This window comes from Pongo abelii, chromosome 11 (assembly GCF_028885655.2).
Source record: "Pongo abelii isolate AG06213 chromosome 11, NHGRI_mPonAbe1-v2.0_pri, whole genome shotgun sequence".
NCBI lineage: Eukaryota > Metazoa > Chordata > Mammalia > Primates > Hominidae > Pongo > Pongo abelii.
The window spans coordinates 111252670-111276559 of NC_071996.2; the positions used below are offsets into that span (position 1 = coordinate 111252670).

Sequence of the window (23890 nt, forward strand, 5' to 3'; positions counted from 1 at the left end):
TTGATTCTAAATGATAAGGGTCTAAATAAAGAATATGGATACAGATGCATAAGGAATAATTTTGAAAGGAAAACCATTTATTCACGTAGTTTTACTGTCTTCCAAGAATATGTGCTCCAGGGTAGGTAATTTGTATTAAGTTGAGATGGCCAGTGTCTTTCCTTTGGAGGGCACACAGACCCACACTGAAATCAGCAAAAAGCACTATGAAGCATCCCCAGGGAGATGTAATTTGATGTTCTTGATATGAGCTGCAAACTCTTCCTGAAATAGTTACATTAGGCTGGATGTGGACAGGATTCGTATGTCCAGCTATACTCTGAGCTAATGGAAAAACAATTTTAAATCAAAGGCACATATTTCCATAGCAGCCCATGTGGAAGAAACAAGCTTCAATCACTTCTCTAGGTACCTCATTTTGCAAATCTCATTGGCTGAAAAAATGGCAAGATTGCATCAGATATTATATCTTGGCAGGTAGTTACAGGATATAAGGGTCTCTTTTACCTGCTCATTCAGAAACTGTACTTAAGTTTCTTAGCCACAATCTAAAGCCTCGAGTAGAAATATTTGGGATGTAATTTTAATTGTGAGCATTGTGGCATCTGATTATAAAAATGATAGATTATATCATAGCTGTTATATACCTAGCTCAAATTCTTAAGGTGTTTAACAGTTGCAAGAATATAACACTTCCCCTGCAATGAGTTTTATTTTTGTTTTCTCTTAGAAAATGATTTTAGAGGCCGGGCACGGTGGCTCACATCTGTAATCCCAGCACTTTGGGAGGCCGAGGTAGATAGATCACCTGAGGTCAGGAATTCGAGACCACTCTGGCCAACATGGTAGAAACTCCATCTCTTCTAAAAATACAAAAGAAAAAAATTAGCTGGGTATGGTGGCTCACACCTGTAATCCCAGCTGCTAGGGACGCTGAAGCAGGAAAATCACTTGAACTCAGGAGGTGGAGGTTGCAGTGAGCCAAGACTGTACCACTGCACTCCAGCCCAGGTGACAGAGTGAGACTTCATCTCAAAAAAAGAAAAAAAAAGAAAATGATTTTAGATAATTTATATATTTCATTTAATCTCAGAATAAAAAAAATTTACTCAGAGATCTTTTTGAAACATCTCTGAGTAAATAAAGAGCTATGTATGTATGTAGTTTAGTAAAATTAATATATAACTTCCCAGAATTCCTTTTGAAAGTTTTCAAATCTGTTTAGTCATGAATGACACTGCAGACAGTCTGTAGCACCCTTTTACAGTGCTGATATTGGTATATACATAATTTGCTGAATTAGATCTCTGGAGAAAAAGAAGGGAGAGGGAGGAGCTATTAGGATATCAGGAAGATAGATGACTCAAAAACCACACTTTTAGAAGTCATCTAATGGAAAAGAATTCTTGAAGTAGAATGAGGAGAATGGTTGCTATCAAAACTACCAAAATGACATCCTTTAATTTCTGAGTCCTGATAGATTCTGCAGCTAATCTGTTAAGGCTAAAGCCCCAACTGCAGCTGATGAAATTTTTAATTAGCTAACTGGAAAAGTAGCCACAAAAGTCGGGTAACCTTAAATCTTACAGAGAACATAAAGAGTTGTTTTCATTTAGTGAGCTTAAAGAAGTGTTATCTGCAAGTCTGAAGAGCTAATACTTACTGGTCTTTAATGAGACTAATTTAGTGCTAATATTTTTGCTAAAATAGACTTATTCTAAAATTCGGTATTAACCAGACCTTGCACACTTCGGTCTCAGATTTTGGTTGTAAGATATTCCTCATATGCAGTTCAGAGACATTGCAATTCCAGTCTGTGTAGATTGTGCTTTAAGAGTTAGGCTGCCCTGGCCAGGCAGGGTGGCTCACACTTGTAATCCAGGGAGGCTGAGGCAGAGGAACCCTTAAACCCAGGAGTTTGAGAGGAGCCCTAGCAACATAGTGAGACTCTGTCTCTACAAAAAATAAAAAATAAAAAAATTAAGTGGGCATGGTGGCATGCAGCTGTAGTCCCAGCTACTCAGGAGGCTGAAGTAGGACTGTTTGAGCTTGGGAGGTCGAGGCTGCAGTGAGCTGTGGTCATGTCAAGGCACTGAGCAACAGTGATACCTTGTCTCAAAAAGAAAAAAAAAATTCTGCCCTAAGAGACGTGTTCTTAATAAACTGCCCTCCTAGATCAAGTGTATTTGATTTACAACAGCATGCAATCTTTTCTCTCTGTATTAGATAATCCTTCTACCTAATATATTTGATTTTTTAGGGGGTGAGGGGAGAAGAGGGAGTGTTGATATGAAGTGATTCTACCAGCTCATTTAGTATTAGATTGCTCATGCAATCTTTTGTTGAGTACACTGAATAATAATCCCCACCTACTTCTTCCAAGATCAGTAACATGTAGGTATGCCCACACATCAAAACACCATTTTCACTCATTTCATTATGTTTAGACAAATATTTACCAGCATAAAAAGATGTTCACAATACATTAAGTGAAATGGTTAAGGATAGTATAAAACCACTTTCAGCGCTGGGAATGGTGGCTCACGCCTGTAATCCCGGCACTTTGGGAGGCTGAGGTGGGTGGATCACGAGGTCAGGAGATCGAGACCATCCTGGCTAACATGGCAAAACCCTGTCTCTACTAAAAATACAAAAAATTAGCCAGACGTGGTGGTGGGCGCCTGTAGTCCCAGCTACTCGGGAGGTTGAGGCAGGAGAATGGCGTGAACCTGGGAGGTGGAGCTTGCAGTGAGCCAAGATCGAGCCACTGAGCTGCAGCCTGGGTGGCAAAGCAAGACTCCGTCTCAAACAAACAAACAAACAAAAAACAAACCACTCTCATGGGGAAAGATCATCTGCAGAGGAAAAGGTCTGGGAGGATATGCATCAAAGTGGTACGATATGGGTGGCTTTCTTATTTTTGTTTTCTATGATGAACAGTATTCTTTTGTAATAAGAGAAAAAATAAGTTTGGCCAAATTGGGCAGAATCTTCATTTATTTAATTAATTTATTCAACAAGTATTTATCAGCCCCCACTATATGTATAGCTCTAAGCAGTAAATATAACAGATAAAAAGTCATGACATTTTGTAGCTTACATCTAGTAGAAAGGGCAGAGCCAGCACATGTGGCTGCATAGGTTGAACAAAGCAAAACGTCTACATTCACACCTGATGGCCTAAGAGACGGAGACAGACAAAATAAAATACCATGTTTAATGGTAATAAGTAAGCAGAGAAAGAAGACAGGAGGCGTGTGTGGTGGGCAGTGGGGTACAAACAGATACTGTGTTGCCATTTAAAACAGAGTGGTCAAGGATGCTTCATTAAGCGATGGCTACTCAAAGACCTAAAGGAGTTAGGAAGCAAGCTTGGTTTCACACTGAGAAACAAACCGATAAAAAAAAGAAAAAAGAAAAAAAAAAGGAAGCAATCTCAGCAGTTACAGAGGGAAAGGAAAAGCAAGTATAGAAACTAAGGTAGCAGCCAGCTTGGTATGCCCAAGGACCAACAAAAAGGCCAGTGTGGCTGGAACAGAGTGAATGACGGGGAAAGTAGTGGGCGATGAGGCAGAGAGGTAATGGGAGATGAGACCATGTATGCCCTGGGCTTTTACTTGGAGCAAGAGGTGAAACTATTCGTTTGGGCCAGGAGTGACATCATCTAATTTATACATTAGCTATAGTCTTAAGAACAGACTGAAGGGGGCTAAGGGTGGTGCAGGAGACCAGTTACTGGAATAATCCAGGTGAAAGGTGATGGTGGACCCAACCTGCAGCAGTGAAAGTGGTGAAAAGTGGATAGATTTTGAAGCTGAAGCTGACAGGTTTGCTGACTGGATGTAGAATATGAGAGAAAGGTGTTTGGCTTGAATCACTGGATGGACAGAGATGCCATGAAGCAAGATGGGAAATACTGTAGGAGGAGTGGTTTGCAATGTGAGTGGGGGTGGGTGGGAATACTAGGAGCTAAGTTTTGGACATATTAAGGTTAAGACGTTATCAGCCAAAGAGCATTTCAACCTTTGGACTTAGCCTCAGCTACAGTGAACTCACTAGGAAGAGTTTTTTTCTGACGTAACAAGGGAAGGAGGGGGAAGGCAGTCTTGGTAAATCAAGTGACATTTATGAGGACTGGTCTAAGAGCAGAGAAAGCTGCTAAATTTTGCTTGAAGGAAGAGGAAGCAATGAGAGTCTGTCAGGACACACACACACACACACACACACACACACATACACACATACATACACATTTTTTTTCTGGTATTCACCAGGACAGTGTTAATAAAAATGGCAATCTTTATAATAGAAATTTCTCACCATTTAGTAAAACTGATATTTCAGTGGGAACTCCTGCTGGATATAATCATAATTTCAAATAAAATGTGACACCAAAGATAGGAAGAGATGGCTTAGAAGGTAGAAGAATCACTTTGGGTATTCTCTTGAGGCTCTCAAGCCAAGCCATTAAATTGCTTCGGAATGGTCTAAGTCAAGGACTAAACCTGACAAACACGTAGGAGCAAATGCTCCCTGAGAACACAATTCTGTTCTAAGCAACCAGGGAAAGAGGCCTAATATTGCCTACTGCCCTCAACTAGTGCTGGAGAGAGACGAGTTTTACATTTATACCATAATGGCCTGTGGATTTGCCAGGCACCCCAAGCCCCCAAATCACATTTTTGATGATTGAGAATGGGAAATACTGAAGCATCCACAGAAATTTCCCTGGACTGGATTTCACTTCAGCACTCAGAAGAGAAAATATGACTTGAACTGGGATTTCTGAAAAGCTAGTCCAAACAGCTGGTGTCAGTCTGGTGATGTTTTTAGCAGTCCAAAGTAAAATGAGAAAAAAAAAATGTAGAATGATTTCTAAATCTACTTGATTTTAAAAAGCTGTTTGATTTCTAAAGCAGTTTGCCATTTTTTTTTTTTTTTTTTTTTTTTTTTTTTTTAGTATTATTACGTTCTTACATGAAATGATGGTGAGAAATAGAGGGTAATGTTTTCATTTCTGTTTTGGCTAAAGACATTTATAAGGCAACCCTACAGTTATCTTCGCATTTTTGTTTTAAGATTACAGGTCTGGGACATAGGAAGGTCTGGCAAATGCTGACCTGGAGTAAATGCATTTGCTGGCACTAACCCAATTGTCATGCCTGGTTCTCCACAGCTGATCAAGCTTGCCAACGAGCACAGGAGTGCCCGTCTCAGCAATCCGCCTCCCTGTTCAAGGGACACCACTGTCTGCCACCTCCCTGCCTTCCTTTACACTCTCAGAGTGTAGCATCTTAGAGTCATAGTTCCTTCCCTCCCTCCTTCCCTCCCTTCCTTCTGACTTTTTTTGATGTTGTCTCACTCTGTTGCCAGGCTGGAGTGCAGTGGTGCTATCTCGGCTCACTGCAACCTCTGCCTCCTGGGTTCAAGTGATTCTCCTGCCTCAGCCTCCTGAGTAGCTGGGACTACAGGTGTGCGCCACCACACCCAGCTAATTTTTGTATTTTTAGTAGAGATGGGGTTTCACCATGTTGGCCAGGATGGTCTCAATCTCTTGACCTTGCAATCTGCCTGCCTCAGCCTCCCAAAGTGCTGGGATTACAGGCGTGAGCCACTGCACCCAGCCTCTCTTCTTTTAAAAAAATTATTATTAAATATTTTTAATTGACATATAACGATATATATTGATAGGGTACAATGTACTATTTCAGTACATTATACAATGTATAATAATCAAATCAGGGTAATTAGCACATCTATCATCTCAAACATTTATCATTTCTTTATGGTGGGAACTTTCAAACTGCACTCTTCTAGCTATCTGAAAATATACAACAAACTATTGTTAACTATATTCACCCTACAGTGCTATAGAATGCCAGAACCTATTTCTCTAACTGTAGTTTGTATTTGTTAACCAACCTCTCCCTAACCCTCTCATCCCTCTACCGTTCCCCACCTCTAGTGACCATTGTTCTACTCTCTACTTCTGTGTGATCCACTTTTTCAGTTCCTGCATATGAGTGAGAACATGGAGTATTTGTCTCTCTGTGCTTGGCTTATTTCACTTAACATAACATTGTCTAGGCTCATCCATATTGCTGTGAATGACAAGATTTCACTCTTTTTTTATGGCTGAATGGTACTTCATTGTGTATATTTACCACATTTTCTTTGTCCATTTGATGGACACTTCCACAGTGACTAGTGGGATCCCCACAAATAGGAGCAGCAGATATCCATTTGACATAATGATTTCCTTTCTTTTGGCTATACACCCAGTAGTAGGATTGCTGGATCATATGGTAGCTCTATTTTTAGTTTTTTGAGGAAGCTCCATGCTGTTTTCCATACAGCCTGTACTAATTTACATTCCCACCAACAGTTTATAATAGAGTTCTCTTTTCTCCACATCCTTGCTGGTGGTTGTTATTTTCTGTCTTTTTGATAATAGCCATTCTAACTGGGGTGAGATGATATCTCCTTGTGGTTTTGATTTGCATTTCCCTGATGTTTAGTGACGCTTTCTCTTCTTTCTAAATACCATCTGCCCTACCTATCTAAAAGGGCTGCTGTAAAGAACAAATAATATATTTAAGGGGAAGTACTTTGTGACTAATGAAATCATAATTATCTTTATATACAGTAAACTATTCTACACATAATTACTATTATTAACAAGCTTTTATTGCACCACTAGCATCTGTGGTCTTCTATTTTAGGTTTCGAGGACAATTGTGGCCTTTAAGGGCCTTCTGATCTAGCCAGCAAGAGAGGATATATACATAAGGAGATGAAAACCATCCAAGCCCTGGCCGGGTGCGGTGGCTCACGCCTGCAATCCCAGCACTTTGGGAGGCCGAGGCGGGCGGATCATGAGGTCAGGAGATCGAGACCATCCTGGCTAACACGGTGAAACCCTGTCTCTACTAAAAATACAAAAAATTAGCCAGGCGCGGTGGCGGGCGCCTGTAGTCCCAGTTACTCGGGAGGCTGAGGCAGGAGAATGGCATGAACCCGGGAGGCGGAACTTGCAGTGAGCTGAGATCATGCCATTGCACTCCAGCCTGGGTGACAGAGCGAGACTCCGTGTCATAAAAAAAAAAAAAAAAAAGACCATCCAAACCCTTAAGTGCCAAATGTGTGGTCCAGATGATCACTGCTGGAAGAGACCAGAGAAGGGATCAGCTACTGAAGACAGGTGGGAAGAGGCAGCACTTGAGTTGGCTTTAAAGTAAGAGAAGCCAAGTCAAGTCGAGTAGAGAGGACTGGGAGGCACTGGTGTCAAGGAAATGAGTATGTCATTTTGGCTGGGCCAGGGTGGCTGTGGTCCATCAGGAACACAGTGGAAGATCCTGGCTCGTGGTATGGTCCACATAGGAACCATGTGGAAGTTAAAGTTGTGCATCTACATGTAGGTCAGGATCAGATGACAGAGAACTTTGAAAACCCATCCAAGGGTGTTGCGTTATCCTGCAGGTAGCTGAACTACTCACTGTCTAATAAGACCATTTTACAGTAGTACATATGTTAGAGGGACTAAGGAGGGGTGCCATGGATCCCCAGTTAGAAAATTATCAAAATAAAAAAAAAGAAAAAAAAGAAAATTATTAAAATAGCTAGGCACGGTGGCTCATGCCTGTAATCCCAGTACTTTGGGAGGTGGAGGCGGGAGGATCACCTGAGGTCGGGAGTTCAAGACCAGCCTGACCAACATGGAGAAACCCCGTCTCTACAAAAAATACAAAATTAGCTGGGCATGGTGGCACATGCCTGTAACCCCAGCTACTCGGGAGGCTGAGGCAGGAGAATCGCTTGAACCGGGAGGTGGAGGTTGTGGTGAGCCAAGATGGCACCATTGCACTCCAGCCTGGGTGACAAGAGCGAAACTCCGTCTCTCTCACACACACACACACACACACACACACACTCATAAAAGAAAAGAAAATTATTGAAATAAGGTGATGAGAGTAGAGACAAAGGGGATGGCAATGGGAATGAAAAATAAGGGAAGAATTTGGCTCCTAGAGAAACTTAAAGCAAAACTTTTGGACTATGTCAAGGTTCAAACTAGGGGAAAATAAGGGAATAATGTCATGATTAACTGAAACATACCTGACCACATGGATATATATACTTACATACATAAACACACACACACACACACACACACACACATATATATATATGGTTTTTTTTTTTTGAGGCGGAGTCTTGCTCTGTCTCCCAGGCTGGAGTGCAGTGGCGCAATCTCAGCTCATTGCAACCTCCGCCTCCCAAGTTCGAGCAATTCTCCTGCCTCAGCCTCCCGAGTAGCTGGGACTACAGGTGCATGCCACCACGCCCTGCTAATTTTTGTATTTTTAGTAGAGACAGGTTTCACCATGTTGGCCAGGCTGGTCTTGAACTCCTGGCCTCAGATGATCTGCCTACCTCGGCCTCCCAAAGTGCTGGGATTACAAGTGTGAGCTGCTGCGGCTGGCCCACATGGATATATTTTTCAGGGAAAAAATAATTTCAATTTGAAGTGGGGATGTCCAGCAGGCAGCTGGACATAACAAACTAGTGAGTGATCTCCTCAAGGAAGAGTGCTGGGCCAAATATTGTCACCTTATAGTCAGTGTCGATTTACAGAGGGACCATGACTCTCTCCCTGCAGAGGACAACAAAGTGCCCTGATAAGGCCAGGTGTGGCAGCTCATGCCTGTAATCCCAGCACTTGGGGATGCCAAGGCAGGTGGATCACTTGAGGTCAGGAGTTCAAGACCAGCCTGGCGAACATGGTAAAACCTGTCTCTACTAAAAATACAAAAATTAGCCAGGTGTGGTGGCACATGCCTGTAATTCCCAGCTTCTCAGGAGGCTGAGGCAGGAGAATCCCTTGAACCTGAGAGGTGGAGGTTGCAGTGAGCTGAGATCATGCCACTGCACTCCAGCCTGGGTGACAGAGAGAGACTCTGTCTCAAAAACAAAACCAAACAAACAAAACAACACCAACAAAACCAAGTGCCCTGAGAAAGGGGCACCTTCTGCTAGCTCACATAAAGTTGCCCCATTGGCTCCTGTCAAGGCTGGAGGATTATGCAGAAGGGCAGCCGAGGGGTTGGGTATTCCTAGCATTAGGGAGCTGGAGGATATGGAGGCATTGAGGGCAAGGAGAAGGGGGAGACTCGGACAGGACAGAGTTCAGAGAAGGACAGGGAGAAGGAGGTCTAGGAGAAATGGTGACCAACAATGCCCAGGAGGCCAAAGAAACAAGGGCCTCAGGAAGTCAGGGTGTCAGAGAAGAGTGCAATCCACAGTCAGCCCGCAAGGGGCCACGTCAGAAGTGAGTGGGCAAAAGGGAAAGGGAGACAGTTCTGAGTGCTTAAGATGGGATCTTAGCGGGTAGTATGAACAGGGTTTTTTTTTTTTTTTTTTTTTTTTTTAGTGAGAAGGCAGGTAAAAAAAAATTAGAGAGTATGACATTAATTAAATATGCTAGAAGCAGGGAGGGAGGATTAAGGGGCATGGTCCCTGAAGGATCTGGGTGGATCGCTACTGATGGGCCAGAGTCTGCATCTCATAACTTCTACTGATGCTGTGTGCTCTGCACAGAAAGGAGTGGCAATTCCCTGAATCCCAGGCTCTTGGATGCCTCCAGGCTCATCTTCCTTTTGCCTCTTCTCCCCTGTTCACCTCCTCGCTCCTTCTGAATTATGATCTGCTTAAAATAAAAGTTATAGCAGCTAATATTTCCTGAGAGCTTGCTCTGTTCTGGGCATTAAATCCCTGAATCCTCGCACTTTCCTTATGAGGTGGTATTGTCTCCAGGTGAGCAAACTGGCTCTGAAAGCTATCAGAGACAGAAATGAGCTCTGAGCTCAGGCAGTCCAACTTAACTCAGAGTTTATAATAAACCACCTCCATTTGTGTCCTCACTTTTTTCTTTTTTCTCAGTTTGCCCCACCTGGGCTTGGTAACCCAGCTCTAATCTTTAGCTTTGTGGTGAGGCTGCTGCTCCAGGTAATGGTCCCTCCCTCAAATCACTGTACCGTAACTGCCTGAGGGGCGCGTTGTGATGGCCTAGCCCAAGCCTTAGGACACCCCAACACATCTTCTGAGGAACTTTGAAGTCGACCTGGTGTTATTTCCTCTAGTTCTACAAGCCTCTTCATGTCTGTCTTTTGAGAGAACCACATCTAGACATTCGGCATCCTTTGAGATGAACTTCCTGACCGAGTTATGGATCTAGTATCTGAGACATCGCCAAACTCTATTCTTAATATTTAATTACATGGCCTTGGTGTTAAAATCTCGAATGCCTAGGCCCGGGGAACCACCATAAATGAATTAAATGGGCTGGAGATGAGAAAAACAGGGCAGCAACGTGTTATATGCCAAGTGGCACTGGGTTTGGGGAGACAAACTAGAGCAGAAGAAGTTATGGCAAAGTGGCGAGTCAAGTGTCTAAAGCTGATCTCTGCTACACAGAATGAGGGAAGCTCTGTGTAATCAGAACTCATTTCCCAAGAGAAACCAGAAAGCTTCACTTTGTGTGTGCATGAAAACTCCTGATTTTTTTAAAGTTGGCAACTATTTCACAATTCCAAAACTTTGTGGGGCCATCCCTGTGAGGCCAAACAAAACATGTCTGCTGGCCAAATCTGGCCTTGAGGCGACACATTCTACTGTGCCTGTGTGTGACACATCCTGCTGTTCCTGTGTTCAGCAAGAGCTGAGGCTCTTCCTAGCAGTTCTTAATGTCCCTCCCAGAAATTTCCCTAACAGCTGCTGATCCGGATGTGTCCTGACATTGCCATGTATGCCCAGATTTTCCACAGACTTCTTCATGCACCTTCATGTGTGGACACCGTAAATAATTCTTCTCATGAAAAGTTAACTAGACCTTGAACTAATTCAGCAGGGCCGCCATCTGGGAGTCCTCAGAAGCAGTGAATTGTCAGCACTGTAAACATTTTAAGCTTCGGGGAGGACACTGACTTTTTCTAAACTAATCACCCCTGCCAGTCAAGATGTGCAGTATGGGTTCAAGAACAAGGCGTTCATTTAACAACAATAACAAAAACAGTGAGGATGAATACCGGACAGCCATCATAATGAAAGGCCTAAAAGCAAACTATGACTTCCCTAATAAGGCGACGGCCAAAGCTGGCTCCCTGGCGGTCGAGCGCCAATACAATTAATCAGTCTGTTTTCAGTTTTCTCACGACAGCAATATTAACAGTTTGCTTTATTCTGTTTATATGGTGCTGACAGGTCTTCAGCATGTTGGGCCTACTTGCTGGAGATTAATGGCCACTCTCATATTGAGGTAAAAACCAGGCAGGAAGAGAATGCCTTTTACGACTAGATAAGAACTGGATTCTCTTGCTTTTTTTTGTTCCCCATCAACTCCTCCCTCTTTTAATTTCTATCAGGGATATATAAGATTAGTTAAGTCCAGCAAGTTCACCTCACTGTTTAAACTCCCCCACTTTAGATGTTGTATCCTCAGGTAAAACAAAGGGAGCTTTAAATATTGATTTTGGATAAACTCATTACATATAAAGGTATTGGTGACTAACTTTGTTTTTAAGAAGTCAGATTCAGCCTGGGCAACATGGTGAAAGCCCGTCTCTACTAAAAATACAAAAATTAGCTAGGTGTGGTGGCACATGCCTGTAATCCCAGCTACTCAGGAGGCTGAGGCAGGAGAATCGCTTGAACCCAGGAGGCGGAGGCTGCAGTGAGCCGAGATCATGCCACTGCACTCCAGCCTGGGCGATAGAGTGAGACTCTGTCTCAAAAAAAAAAAGAAAAAAAAAAGAAGTGTGGCTGGCCGGGTGTGGTGGCTCACACCTATAATCCCAACACTTTGGGAGGCTGAGGCAGGTGGATCACCTGAGGTCAGGAGTTCGAGACCAGCCTGGCCAACATGGTGAAACCCCGTCTCTACTAAAAATACAAAAATTAGCCAGGCGTGGTGGCACATGCCTGTAATCCCAGCTACCCGGGAGGCTGAGACAGGAGAATTGCTGGAACCTGGGAGGCGGAGGTTGCAGTGAGCCAAGATCACGCCACTGCACTCCAGCCTGGGTGACAGAGCAAAACTCCGTCTCAAAAAAAAAAAAAAAGTGTGGCCTGGCTGCAGGAAGTATGGACACCCCAGCAAAACTCTTGGAGATTATTTCACTAAATAGTCATATTTCAAAATATGACTGGTTGTTTAGTGCCTAGAAAAACAATTTTTTAAAATTACATTTTAATTAAATTTTTTAATAAAAATGATTAAAAAAAATTCAAGACCAGCCCCCCTCAACTTACCCCCTCCCTCAAAAGCCGTAAAAGTACTACTTGTTACTAGCACACTTTTCTCTGCCTCAGGTTTGAGAGAAATGGTAACCTTAAGCAATATTTTAACAACATGTAAGTATAGGAAATCTAAAATAACAAAATTTAAAATAAAGCAGTGCTTCCTCAGTTTCTGTAGGAATCAATGTCTCATTGTTGGCTCGTAGGCAGACTGCTCCACCCATTTTATGAAACAGTCACATGGAGAAGCATGCACTGTATAAGCAGAAACTACAGGCCTGAGCCCAGCTAGCTTTCCATCCACTCTCCCTTGCTCACTCCTTTCTTGACATAGCAGCAGGAAAAGAGGATTAATTCTAGTAGAGAGAATAACAGGGGGTGGCTTTTAAGTGGAATATTTTATCAAATATTTTTAAAGCCAGATATAAGAACAGTCTAGGATAAGAAAGTGATATTAATAACAATAATAGTATTTACTGTATGCTTACTATGTCCAAGCACTGTTTTAAGCACTTCAGTTGTGTGAACTCATTTAATTCCCACAAGGGAATGCCTTGAGAGCAAAGTAATAATTTTTGCCTGAAGGGCAGGGTATTTGAGAGTAGAACAATATACTGTGTTAGACTTGGGCAGATCTTGAATTCTATACTTCTATTTTAAATAATTTATCTAATGCAAAGGTTGGATTGAAGAGGGAAGAAATGTTAGGCTAGTTAGAAGGACACTGCAATAGCCTTGAGATCCTCAACCATGGTAGTATATTATAAGTAAAAAGGAGAGGAAAGATTTAAGAGTTATCTCAGAAACAGAACCATCTAAATTTTTTGGACTGATTTGACTGCTCTTTCACTCATTTGCTTATTCACTCAACCACTATTTTTGAGTGTTTTGGATGGGTCAGACATTACGCTAAGTGAAAAATAGGAAGGTAAGAAAAAGAAGACTCTGAAGATGATTCTCTCCCCAAAATTGGGCTACTAGCTATTATTCAGTGGTCTGAAGTGACACTTAATATACATCCATCCCTCCCTCCATCTATCCATTCAGTACTTACTGAACACCTACCTTGTGCCAGGCATTGCATTATATAATGGTTATGAACAAGTCCAGGAAAGAAAAATATAGGGAAAAGGGAAAATGAAGGGGAAAAATGCTGTCTTCATTCTCATAGCTTTGGGAGTGCCTTGTTTCTAGAACTCCCATTTCTTTCCTGGTGGTCTGGCCATAAGGCACAGTACATGGTGGTAAACCACCAGACTGCTGGAATTGAGTAGAGATTCTTAGTCATCCATATGAGGAGAGGACCTTCTATTTAATTTCTAAATGTGTGCCCTGATTTGGCATATTTTAAGCAGAGAAAAACATTATACCATAAAGGTATCTAACATGATTCCTATGTAGAGATTTTAATATTGTCTAGAAATACAGGCACAAGAAAAATAAGCTCTGAGCAAAGCCAAAAGGTACTGAAAATAATAGAACATACTTTGAACATTAAAAATCTTGTATCTGGTTTAGTTGGTAAATTAGTTTGAGACATATAATTCTATTGCCTTCCAAGGAAAGCCCTGATCTTTTAAAATTAAGATCTGCCTAGACTTTATAAGAATAAATCCTGACCACTTTCTGTGCTTTCTGAAAAACAACTAGGTAATAGAATGACTACCACTGAAAGTATTTTGCTTTATGGCAGCTGTCTTTTCATTATTATTTTATGAGAGCTTGTCTAGATATTATATATCCTTCACTATCTACATTTAGTTCTTTTTAGATGCCCGGGGTTACGTCAGTTTCTTTGGATCTAATTGGATCTCAAAACTCCATCACTTCAATACTTTCCAAAGGTTCTTAGGCAGGTAGGCTTACCTCCAAAAACATTTAACATGACTAATGCATGCTGCTGGTCATTTCTATTAAAACAAAAAAATTAAAAGGTATTTTTAGAGACTTATAAACGCCATCAACAATTATTTCAAGTATAAGCTAGTTTGTATATGCCAAGGGTGAGACTTTAAATGCCTATAAAATCTGTCTGTAAAAAAGGAATTTGATGAGAGCAGGCACATTTTAGTTTCAACTTTAAGGATCTGAGCCTGCTTTGGACTTGGTGTTCTATGAACTATGAGCTAAGTTACGGGAAAGCAGCCTGCACCCACGGTAAGATGAAAAGGCAGAACTCTGGGCCTGTGCATTTTAATTATAGCTCTACTGCCTGCATCATTGACCAAGTTTGGGTATTTGTTTCTGTACAGAAAATAAGATTTGAGGCCCACACAGTGGCTCACGCCTGTAATCCCAACACTTTGGGAGGCTGAGGCAGGAGGATCGCTTGAGTCCAGGATTTTAAGACCAGCCTGGGCAACAGAATGAGTCTCTGTCTCTATTCTTTAAAAATAAAAATAAAAATAAATAAGTATATAAAATAAAATAAAATTTGAATAACCATTTACTTATTTCCCATTGAAAATGCTTTTTAGTTATGAACTATTTTAAACATGCTTATTTTTTGCTGATGAGAAACGGGAATTGAAATTGGGAAAAGTATAAAATACTACATAAGTGACCAATATAGATATTTCCATGATTATTATCTCAAATTAACATACTGGTAAGAGAAGCCTTCACCGTCCTGGGTACTCGATCCATGGGTGAAAGCCTTCAGTAACGGTGAATGTTATTTTCATTTTGCTTGGCTTAACCAAACGGGGACCTTGGAGTAAAAAAAGTAAAAAGATGAGCCCAGAGAGAGGCTGGCACTGGAGAGGCAGAGGGAGAGCCACAAAATTAGAGGCGGTCCGTGCTGGAAAGGCCCTCTGGAGATAATCTCACCACCCTCCGTGGGCGGGAAAGAAAAACAAACGGGAGCCGTCTGAGATTTATGACTCTTACCTGCGGCGGAGATCCTCTGCCACCGCTGCCCGGCAGCTGAATAAATAGGCTCGGAGCGACTTCAGCCGCTGCCGCAGCCGCAGCACGGCGGCCAGTGGCTCTGCGTGGTGGTACAGCATGGCGTTCTCCTGCTGGATGTCGATGAGCGGCTCCTCGTACACGTATTCCAGAAACTCCTTGGCCTGCTTCGACACCTACAAAACAAGCGTCGTCAGTCAGTCCTGGAGAAGCACCTGGCTCTCCACACCTGCTCAAACTAGGAACCATAGCTGAAATATCAAAGGAACACGATTATTTTCTCAATACAGACAAATGAAAAAGTCTGTAGTTGAATTAAATGTAAATTTTGACTTCTCTCTCTTCCAGACATTCAACTGTAAGCTAGGAAGGAATTTATTAATTCTGTATCTTGACTGCAGTAGTGATTATAGGAACCTACACATGTGACAGAATGGTACAGTATGGTGCCGTTATACTGACCTGTTATACCAATGTCAACTTGCTGTTTTTGTTTTTGATATTGTACCTTAGTTGCCTAAGATGTAGCCAACGGAGGAAACTGTGTGAAAGGTACACAGAACCTCTCTGAATTGTCTATGCAATTTCCTGTGAATCCACAATTATTTCAAAATAAAAAAGGAATTAATTAAGAAGACTGTCTTAACACAAACGCTGATTTTTAAAAATGACATAAATTTATACGTGCATATATATGTATGAATACTCCATAACACTTTTGAAAAGTAGCCACTTAAAAAATAGGTAAATCAAGGCCGGGTGTGGTGGCTCATGCCTGTAATCACAGCACTTTGGGAGGCTGAGGCGGGCAGATCACTTGAGGTCAGGAATTCGAGACCAGCCTAGCCAACATGGCGAAACCCCGTCTCTACTAAAAATACAGAAATTAGCCAGGCGTGGTGGCACATGCCTGTAATCCCAGCTACTTGGGAGGTTGAGGCGGGAGAATTCCTTGAACTCAGAAGGCAGGGGTTGCAGTGTGCCGAGATCATGCCACTGCACTCCAGCCTGGGCAACAGAGTGAGACTCCATCTAACAAACAAACAGAGTAAATCATGTACATATTACAACATTCAAGAAGGATAAAAAGATATTATTTGCAGAATAATCTGACTGACTAGGAAACAAGTTCAAATATACTGCTTCAGTGACCAGAAAGGAGTTGCTCTTATTACAACTTTGAACTTGGGCTAACTCCAGCCAATATATCCATCCAATTCTGTATCCACCTTGAGTGGTAATCCACAGTAATCCACAAGACTATGAAAGTTCATTTTATAATGTCATTGTCATCAGTAGAAATAAATAGTACATGGAAACACAATGTCTCAGAGATACAGAGGGAGTGGCTTAAATAATGCATAACATGAGGGTAATTTTTCAGAATCTCTACATACCAATCACTGACAGTGAGATGTAGATTGGCTACTAATACATAGAAAGTTGGCTCAGTTTCTATTTATGGAAGATAAAACCTCTCTAAAAAGTTTCCATTAAAATCTCTCGGCCAGGTGCAGTGGCTCACGCCTGTAATCCCAGCACTTTGGAAGGCTGAGATGGGTAGATCACGAGGTCAGGAGATCAAGACCATCCTGGCTAACACGGTGAAACCCCGTCTCTACTAAAAATACAAAAAATTAGCCAGGTGTGGTGGTGGGCGCCTGTAATCCCAGCTACTTGGGAGGCTGAGGCAGGAGAATGGCGTGAACCCGGGAGGCAGAGCTCGCAGTGAGCCGAGATTGCGCCACTGCACTCCAGCTTGGGCGACTGAGCCAGACTCCATCTCCAAAAAAAAAAAAAAAATCTCTCTAGGAGCAAGGTTAGAATTCAACATTGAAATAAACAAAAAACTTTGCTTATTAAAAAGAAAATAAAAAATCTACTATGTTTTATATGGTAGGCTAGAAGAATATTAATAAAGATATATAGGATACAGTTCCTACCCTCAGATGGCTCACTGTTTAGTATGAGACAAATATTTAAAACAAAACCACATGTAACATGCAGCGTGTACCCTGTCATCTGCTACCAAAGAGGTATGGATGGGGCCCACCGGTAGCTTAGAGGAGGGAGAAATCAACTCTCCTGGTGGGGAGAGGGTTGGCAAAGCAGGTGGCACTGGATCTGGGTGTAGAAGATAAACAGAAATTCACTTGGTGAACAAATACAGGACAGAATAGAGTACAACAGGCAGAAACAAACATAAAAACCTCTCTGTATGTATATGTGATAATTAAATGTATGGCTATTATATGTTGATTATTAAATTTCTCGTACATAAACATAAAATTCAATATGATCATTTTCTTACATCGCAAAGCTTATACCAAAGTTTATGTTCTTTATAGGAATGCAAAAAATACATCATTTAAAAAATAAACTTCTAATTTTTTTCCTTATAAGCAATTATTTTTGAGGTACCTGTTGTGTTGTGTGATCCTATAGCATCCTGCAGAGTTAGAGTTACAGAATTAGAGAAGTTTACAGTCTCTGAAAATCCAGGTCACAAAGAGGCACCTAGAATTAGCCAAAATCTTCAACTATCTAACCAGATTGGAAATAACAGTTATTCCTCACTTTTATTTTTGAGGCATTTATTAATAGACACAGGTACATGCCAGTTACTGTAGCAGGCATTAGGCATTCAGTGGAGAATAAAACAAGCATGGCCCTGTCTTTAGGTATAATAGCCCACAGTTCAGTGGGAAAGAAAGAATTGAGTTTAAATATTTTATTTATCATGATTAAATATTTGTGATATTTAAATATCTTAAAATGAGGAAAAGACTGATGGTGTTTTGGGAAATGAAGTACAACCCACTTGAAACTGTTGCTAAAAAATGATGTATTGTACAATTCAATTAGTCCTTCTGGCTCTATTGAGCAGTGTTTATATGGAGTCAGAGCCCTGCTGAATTAGGTTAACAATGCTACCTTTTAGTAGGTGAACAGAGCGACAGAGGGCACTGGCCAGTCTCCCAGGCCTTAAAAGGCTTCTCTCTTCAGGTGGTACTTAAGCCCGAAAGGAAGAAAAAAATCTTTTACAGAGAAGGTAAAAGCAGTGAGACAAATGGAACAGCAGCCACTGACATCAGTATTCATAAACTGAAATTACAAAAAGCAAAAAGAGAGCTCGTTTCAACCATGTCGGATGCGCTGCCTTCACCAGTTGTTACTAGCAGTAGGCATACGGTGCACATCGCTACTGCTGCTGCCTGAGTACATGAACAAATCCCCACCATGTTCAGCCATTTTTGGCAGCAAGGCTGAGCACATGCACTCATTTTTGAGAATCAGCCACTAACAATCGGTGAGGGAATTTTTGAGAGAACTCAAAATCTGGCATGGCATACTATTTTTGCAAAATAGAGCATTGTATCCCCACTGATTTCCTAAGTTCTAAATGACCCTCCACACTGGCATGAGGATTGCACTCTCAAACTCAACTTGAATTAAAAAAGAAAATGTTAAAAAAAAAAGTTACTTAGGAACAAAAGCCAAAGATATTCTTAGGTGATAAAGTTTATTTGAGAAAAAGTTTTTTTGTTAATATAAATATTACATGAATTATATGTGAACACTGACTATGTTCCAACTAAGAGCTAAGAACTACTGTCCTACTTCTTGCCAAACTATGAAAAACCTAAAAAGCCTGCCGCCATTTCTTATGTAAAGAAAAATTCAGCTCATAGTCAGGTGCAGATGAATGAGCTCAAAACTCTATTTTTAAAAATGAATGGTTTTGGCTGGCATTCTTTTCCATGATACCACTCCATTCACATTAGTATTAGTATTGACCTATTAGTATTTTACCAAATAATATTTAATATTTATTAATTATATTCATTCTATTCATATGAATGAATTTCTTTCCATAGCTTTTGTAGCTTATAAACAGAATAGTTTAAGCTATAAGAACTCAACTCTGTGACGGTGATTGTGCTGCAGTTTGTGAACTGATTCTTTCTTCACAACCCTGCCGTCTACATGATTCAAGAGAGATGAGAAGGAGGAATCCAAGAGGAATGAGGCCTCCTCCCCTAACTCACATTCAGGAGGAGTTGGAGAAAATGGTAAAATCACATTATGATTAGCTACAAACTAATAATGACCAGATCTGCTATTTACACATATACATTTATAAGTAAACACACGTCACTTGATTTGAACATTATTAAGTGTCATCAGTATAGACTCGAACATAATACAACTTTTGTTACACTAGTGACAGCCCCTTCTTAAAAACAAAGTTCTTGAATGTTGTTCAGGTTTGCGTAATCCTGAGGGAGAGTGTTCTGGTATGCTCCCCCACAAAAATAGCCCCTGGTGATAACGTAATGGGGCAAAGGGAATGTTTAACCATAGATAGCAATTTGGAGATGACATGGTATTATGGTGGTGGTAGCGAGGACTTTATTTTTTATTAAAGGAGGAAAATGTATCAGAATAAAACATGAATAAGAAGGACTCATAGAATAACAAAGACTAGTAAAGATAATCTAATTCAATTTTTCTCAACTTGTGTTCCAAGGAACACTAGTCCCACAAAAAAGACGTTTGAAGTCCAATAAGATGTATGCCACACACCACTTTCTTTCCTTGGAGATTCAAAGCACAGCATGTTTGCATATTAAAACTGAGACATCTTGTACCGAAGAAAATCTCCTTAACCCAGCCACTTCTCAAAGCTATTTTACTACAGACAGGGCAGCTGTTTAGTGCTGCACAGGATGCATGGGCGGTGGGAGTGTGGGAGATAAGATCCAGCCTGGACCCCCACTCACCAACCAGAAGAAAGGGCGTCTTTCTCTACCTTGCTGCATCCTCTTGCTAAGCTGTGAGTTTGCTAAGCTGTGTTCTGGAGGGGCCCTTTTCCAATTCCCATAAAGCTGGGCTAGCTGTGGCCCTCCTTTTTGCGTAACACCTACTAACACGAAAGAATTTGGTAATGCTCTGTGGAACACACTTTGAGAAACACTGAACTAATCCATTGCCTGTATTTAATAGAAGAGAAGATTGAGTACAAAGAGCATAAGTAACTTATTTGTGGTCACGTCATGGCAGAATTAGAGCCAGAACTCAGAGCCATGGATACTCTGCTCTGTGCTTTTTAGCACTGTTTACATTCACAATTCTTCTTATTTTTTAATAATGTTACCATACTCTATCAGCTTATCACTCCATAAAAGAGTTTTCCTGCCCCTTCTCCATCTCACAGCAAGTAGGCTACAAATGAAGACTAACCTATAATGTAATTAAGCAGGACACTGACATGTAGGATCCCATTTGATTTTAACTTTAAAATAAAACTGAAGTTCAGTAACATTTCATTTATACAAAAGTTACTTATTTGTGCAATTTATTTTATTTTATTCTGTTTTAGAGACAAGGTTTTGCTCTGTTGCCCAGGCTGGCTGGAATGCAGTGGCATGATCATAGTTCACTGTAACTTCAAACTTCTGAGCTCAAGGGATCCTCCCACCTCAGCCTCTGGAGTAGCTAGGTAGGACTACAGGTGCATGCCCACCACGCCTGGTTAATTTTTAAATTTTTTGTAGAGATAGGGTCTTGCTGCTGCCCAAGCTGGTCTCAAGCAAATCCTTCTGCTTCAGCCTCCAAAAGCACTGGGATTATAGGCATGAGCCACTGCGCCCAGTCTATTTCTGTATTTTTTTACTGTCTTTCTCCTTTCACTGGAATAAGAGCATCCATAAGGAAAGAAACTATATCCCCAGTGCCTAGAACAGTGAGCACAATAAATATCCAATAAATACTTCTTGAACAAATGAATGAATAATTTGCAATGCTCTGGCCATAACTTTGAAGCATACACTCTTGCTTTAGACATAGTTCCTACAGCTTGGTTATTTGTTTCTAAGTTCATAACATATTTAGTGTCCATAAAGAAGAAACGATAGCTAGAGGCACCACGGATACAACATAAATGACAGCTGACATCCTAGCACCAGGGGAAGAGAGGCACCTATAGGAAGCTACAAGGTGAAAACAAAGAGCATACAACCCTAATTGAGGGCAACTTGGCACTATCCATCAAACTCACAAATGTACATACCTACATCTAGGAAGTTATCTACAGATAGTTTTGCTTATCAATGAAAAAAATTATATTCAATATTATGTAAAAAGTTATTCACTGAATTATTGTCTATAATAGCAAAAGACTGGAAAAATCTAAATGTCCATCAAAAAAAGAACTGGTTAGATAAATTAGTGTGTGTATGTGTGTATAAATATGTGTGTAAAATTCATGAAATATTTAAAAAAATGCAAGGAAGAGTTTTATTATCTAAATGGAAAGCTCTCTAAGCACTGGGTGTATACTATATTGTCATTTTTGTATGAAAAAATACATGTACATAAAATATCTCTGGAAGCATACACGAGAAAGGAGTGTTTTGGTTGCCTCTGAGAAGAATGGGGTGAGCAAAAAGGAGATTATTTATGTATGTACGCATGCCCCCTTTTACTTTTCGAACCTTGAACTTACTGAAAGTATACTATATTCAAAAAAGAAGAATGAATAAAATATAGCAGTGCAAGGCATTTAGGGAAAAACAGCGTCACTTACCACATTAAACTCTCAAGTTATCTATCACAGGACAGAACAATCATTTACATCTATAATTCTGGTCCAGGCACAGTGGCTCATGCCTATAATCCCAACATTTTGGGAGGCTGAGGTAGGAGGATTGCTTTAGGCCAGGAGTTTGAGACCAGCCTGGGCAACATAGCAAGACTTTGTCTCTACCAAAAACTAATTTAAAAATTAGCCAGGTGTGGTGGCATGCGCCTGTAGTCCCAACTACTCAGGAGGCTGGGGTGGGAGGAATGCTTGAGCGCCAGAGTTCAAGGCTGCAGTGAGCTACAATCGTGCCACTGCACTCCAGCCTGGGTAACAGAGCACGACCCTGTCTCAAAAAAAAAAAAAAAAAAAAAAAAAAAAAAAAAAAATTCCAAGGCATTAAAAAAGTTAACTTTTAATATATATTTTCTTAAATAAAATATGACAGTTAAAATTTATAAAATTATAAAAGTAATATAATCCCATTACTGAAAATTTGGAGAATAAAGATCAACAGAGGAAAAAAATATCTATAATCTTACCACCATAAAATAACCACTTATTGCTTTGGTAAAACATTTCCTTCCTGTATTTATTCCCATCTCTATCATAAAAATTCATAGCCAAAATCATAATAAAATCAATTCTAATGGTAATGCTTCTTAGTCCTGTTAAAACAGTCACTGTGGGCTAATGGAAGAGAAATTAGGAAACCTTCAGTTTAATTACAATTTGTTCTCAGAATCTCCAAATGACCCTGATCAAGAGGCTTTTCCCATCAGTGAGCTTTTCCTCAGCTCCACAAGGGCAGTAGAGCTTGCCTTGAATACCTCTCAAGATGTAGAGATAGGAAATGGTTTATGTAACATGAAAAACCCCTAGCTAAATGGAATGTGAATATTCAAGCTAGGATACAAATAATTTTTTTTTAAACAAAACTAAGGGGAACTATTTGGAAGAGTTGGGGTTGTTTGATTTCCTTAACATCTCTTTGCTACGCTTGATATTTTTGATTAGGGGGATAGGGAAAGTTATCTTCAAAGAGATTTTATTAGAAAATGGCTATAGAAATTGAGGATAGGGTTTAGCGCTTCCTAATCTTGGAGCTCAATTCAATCTTCAGTATAACACCAGAAAATAGATGAAATCCTGCTTTAAAAATAATTAGGATTATTAATACTCCAGAGGGCAGGCCAGGAAGTGCTTAAGATGACAGATTTCATTCTGTTCTGCAAAACCATTTTTTTACTCTTTTAAATGGATATTCAAGCCAGTCACGTACTTGCTATTAAGGATAGCAGACAGATCTAACAGAACGATGTCTGGTCTTGGAAACTGATAGGTCTGAATTGATCCTCACAATTAGGAGAATTAAGTTAAATCCTGATATCTGAGAAAAGACAGCCAGACACTGGACAAAATGGAATATAGTTACTTAATGCCAATGAGAGATGATCCAGATAAAATCCACCAGGTCCACTTTTGCTTTAAAATCTTCCTTGGTCCACTAAGAACTTGGGAAGGAGTGGTCTGACAAAGGAGATTTTCCTCATGTGCAACATGGATGAAGCAAGTGTACCTAATATCTTCAATTACCTACCTATCCTCTCAAAATCAAATCTAATTACTCGGATGACCACCACAACAAAACATCCTGCTTTACAGAGAGATTTTAAGTGTCAATGAGGGCTAAATTGGTGATTTCTGTGACCTTCAGAGCTCATTGCAAACAGACTCGGATCTCCTCCTCCATTTCATGCCATCATCAACCATGCTTGCCTCTTCATTTTTCTTATTCAGTGCCACCTTTTCTGCTTTTGCTTTACTAATTGGTGTGTATACTGGTGGCAGGTGCCACACACCTAAGCTCTCAACGGATCACAGAGCTCGGACTGCCTCACTCACTTGCTCTCTATACACCTCTCATAGCTATCAAAGCCCCGCTCCAAGCAGATTAATCCAAAATTTCTAAACCAAGCTCAACTATCATTCTTTCCCTCTAAATAAGTTTTTATCTAATACACACAAGGCAAATATATTTATAGCCTATATTCAAAGTGTCAAGTACAAGAAGCAGAGGATAGAATGATAATTTTGTCTGGTAGA

General features: G+C 40.6%; 1 protein-coding gene across 1 annotated transcript in view; it reads right to left on the reverse strand.

Moving 5' to 3' along the window:
- The window catches only part of PLEKHM3 (pleckstrin homology domain containing M3), a 204149-nt gene that overhangs the window by 94187 nt on the left and 86072 nt on the right, over nucleotides 1–23890 (reverse strand). Inside the window, exon 5 of the mRNA XM_024243818.3 lies at nucleotides 15184–15377. Within this exon, the coding sequence (XP_024099586.1) occupies nucleotides 15184–15377 (194 nt within the window). The remainder of the gene's footprint in view (nucleotides 1–15183; nucleotides 15378–23890) is intronic.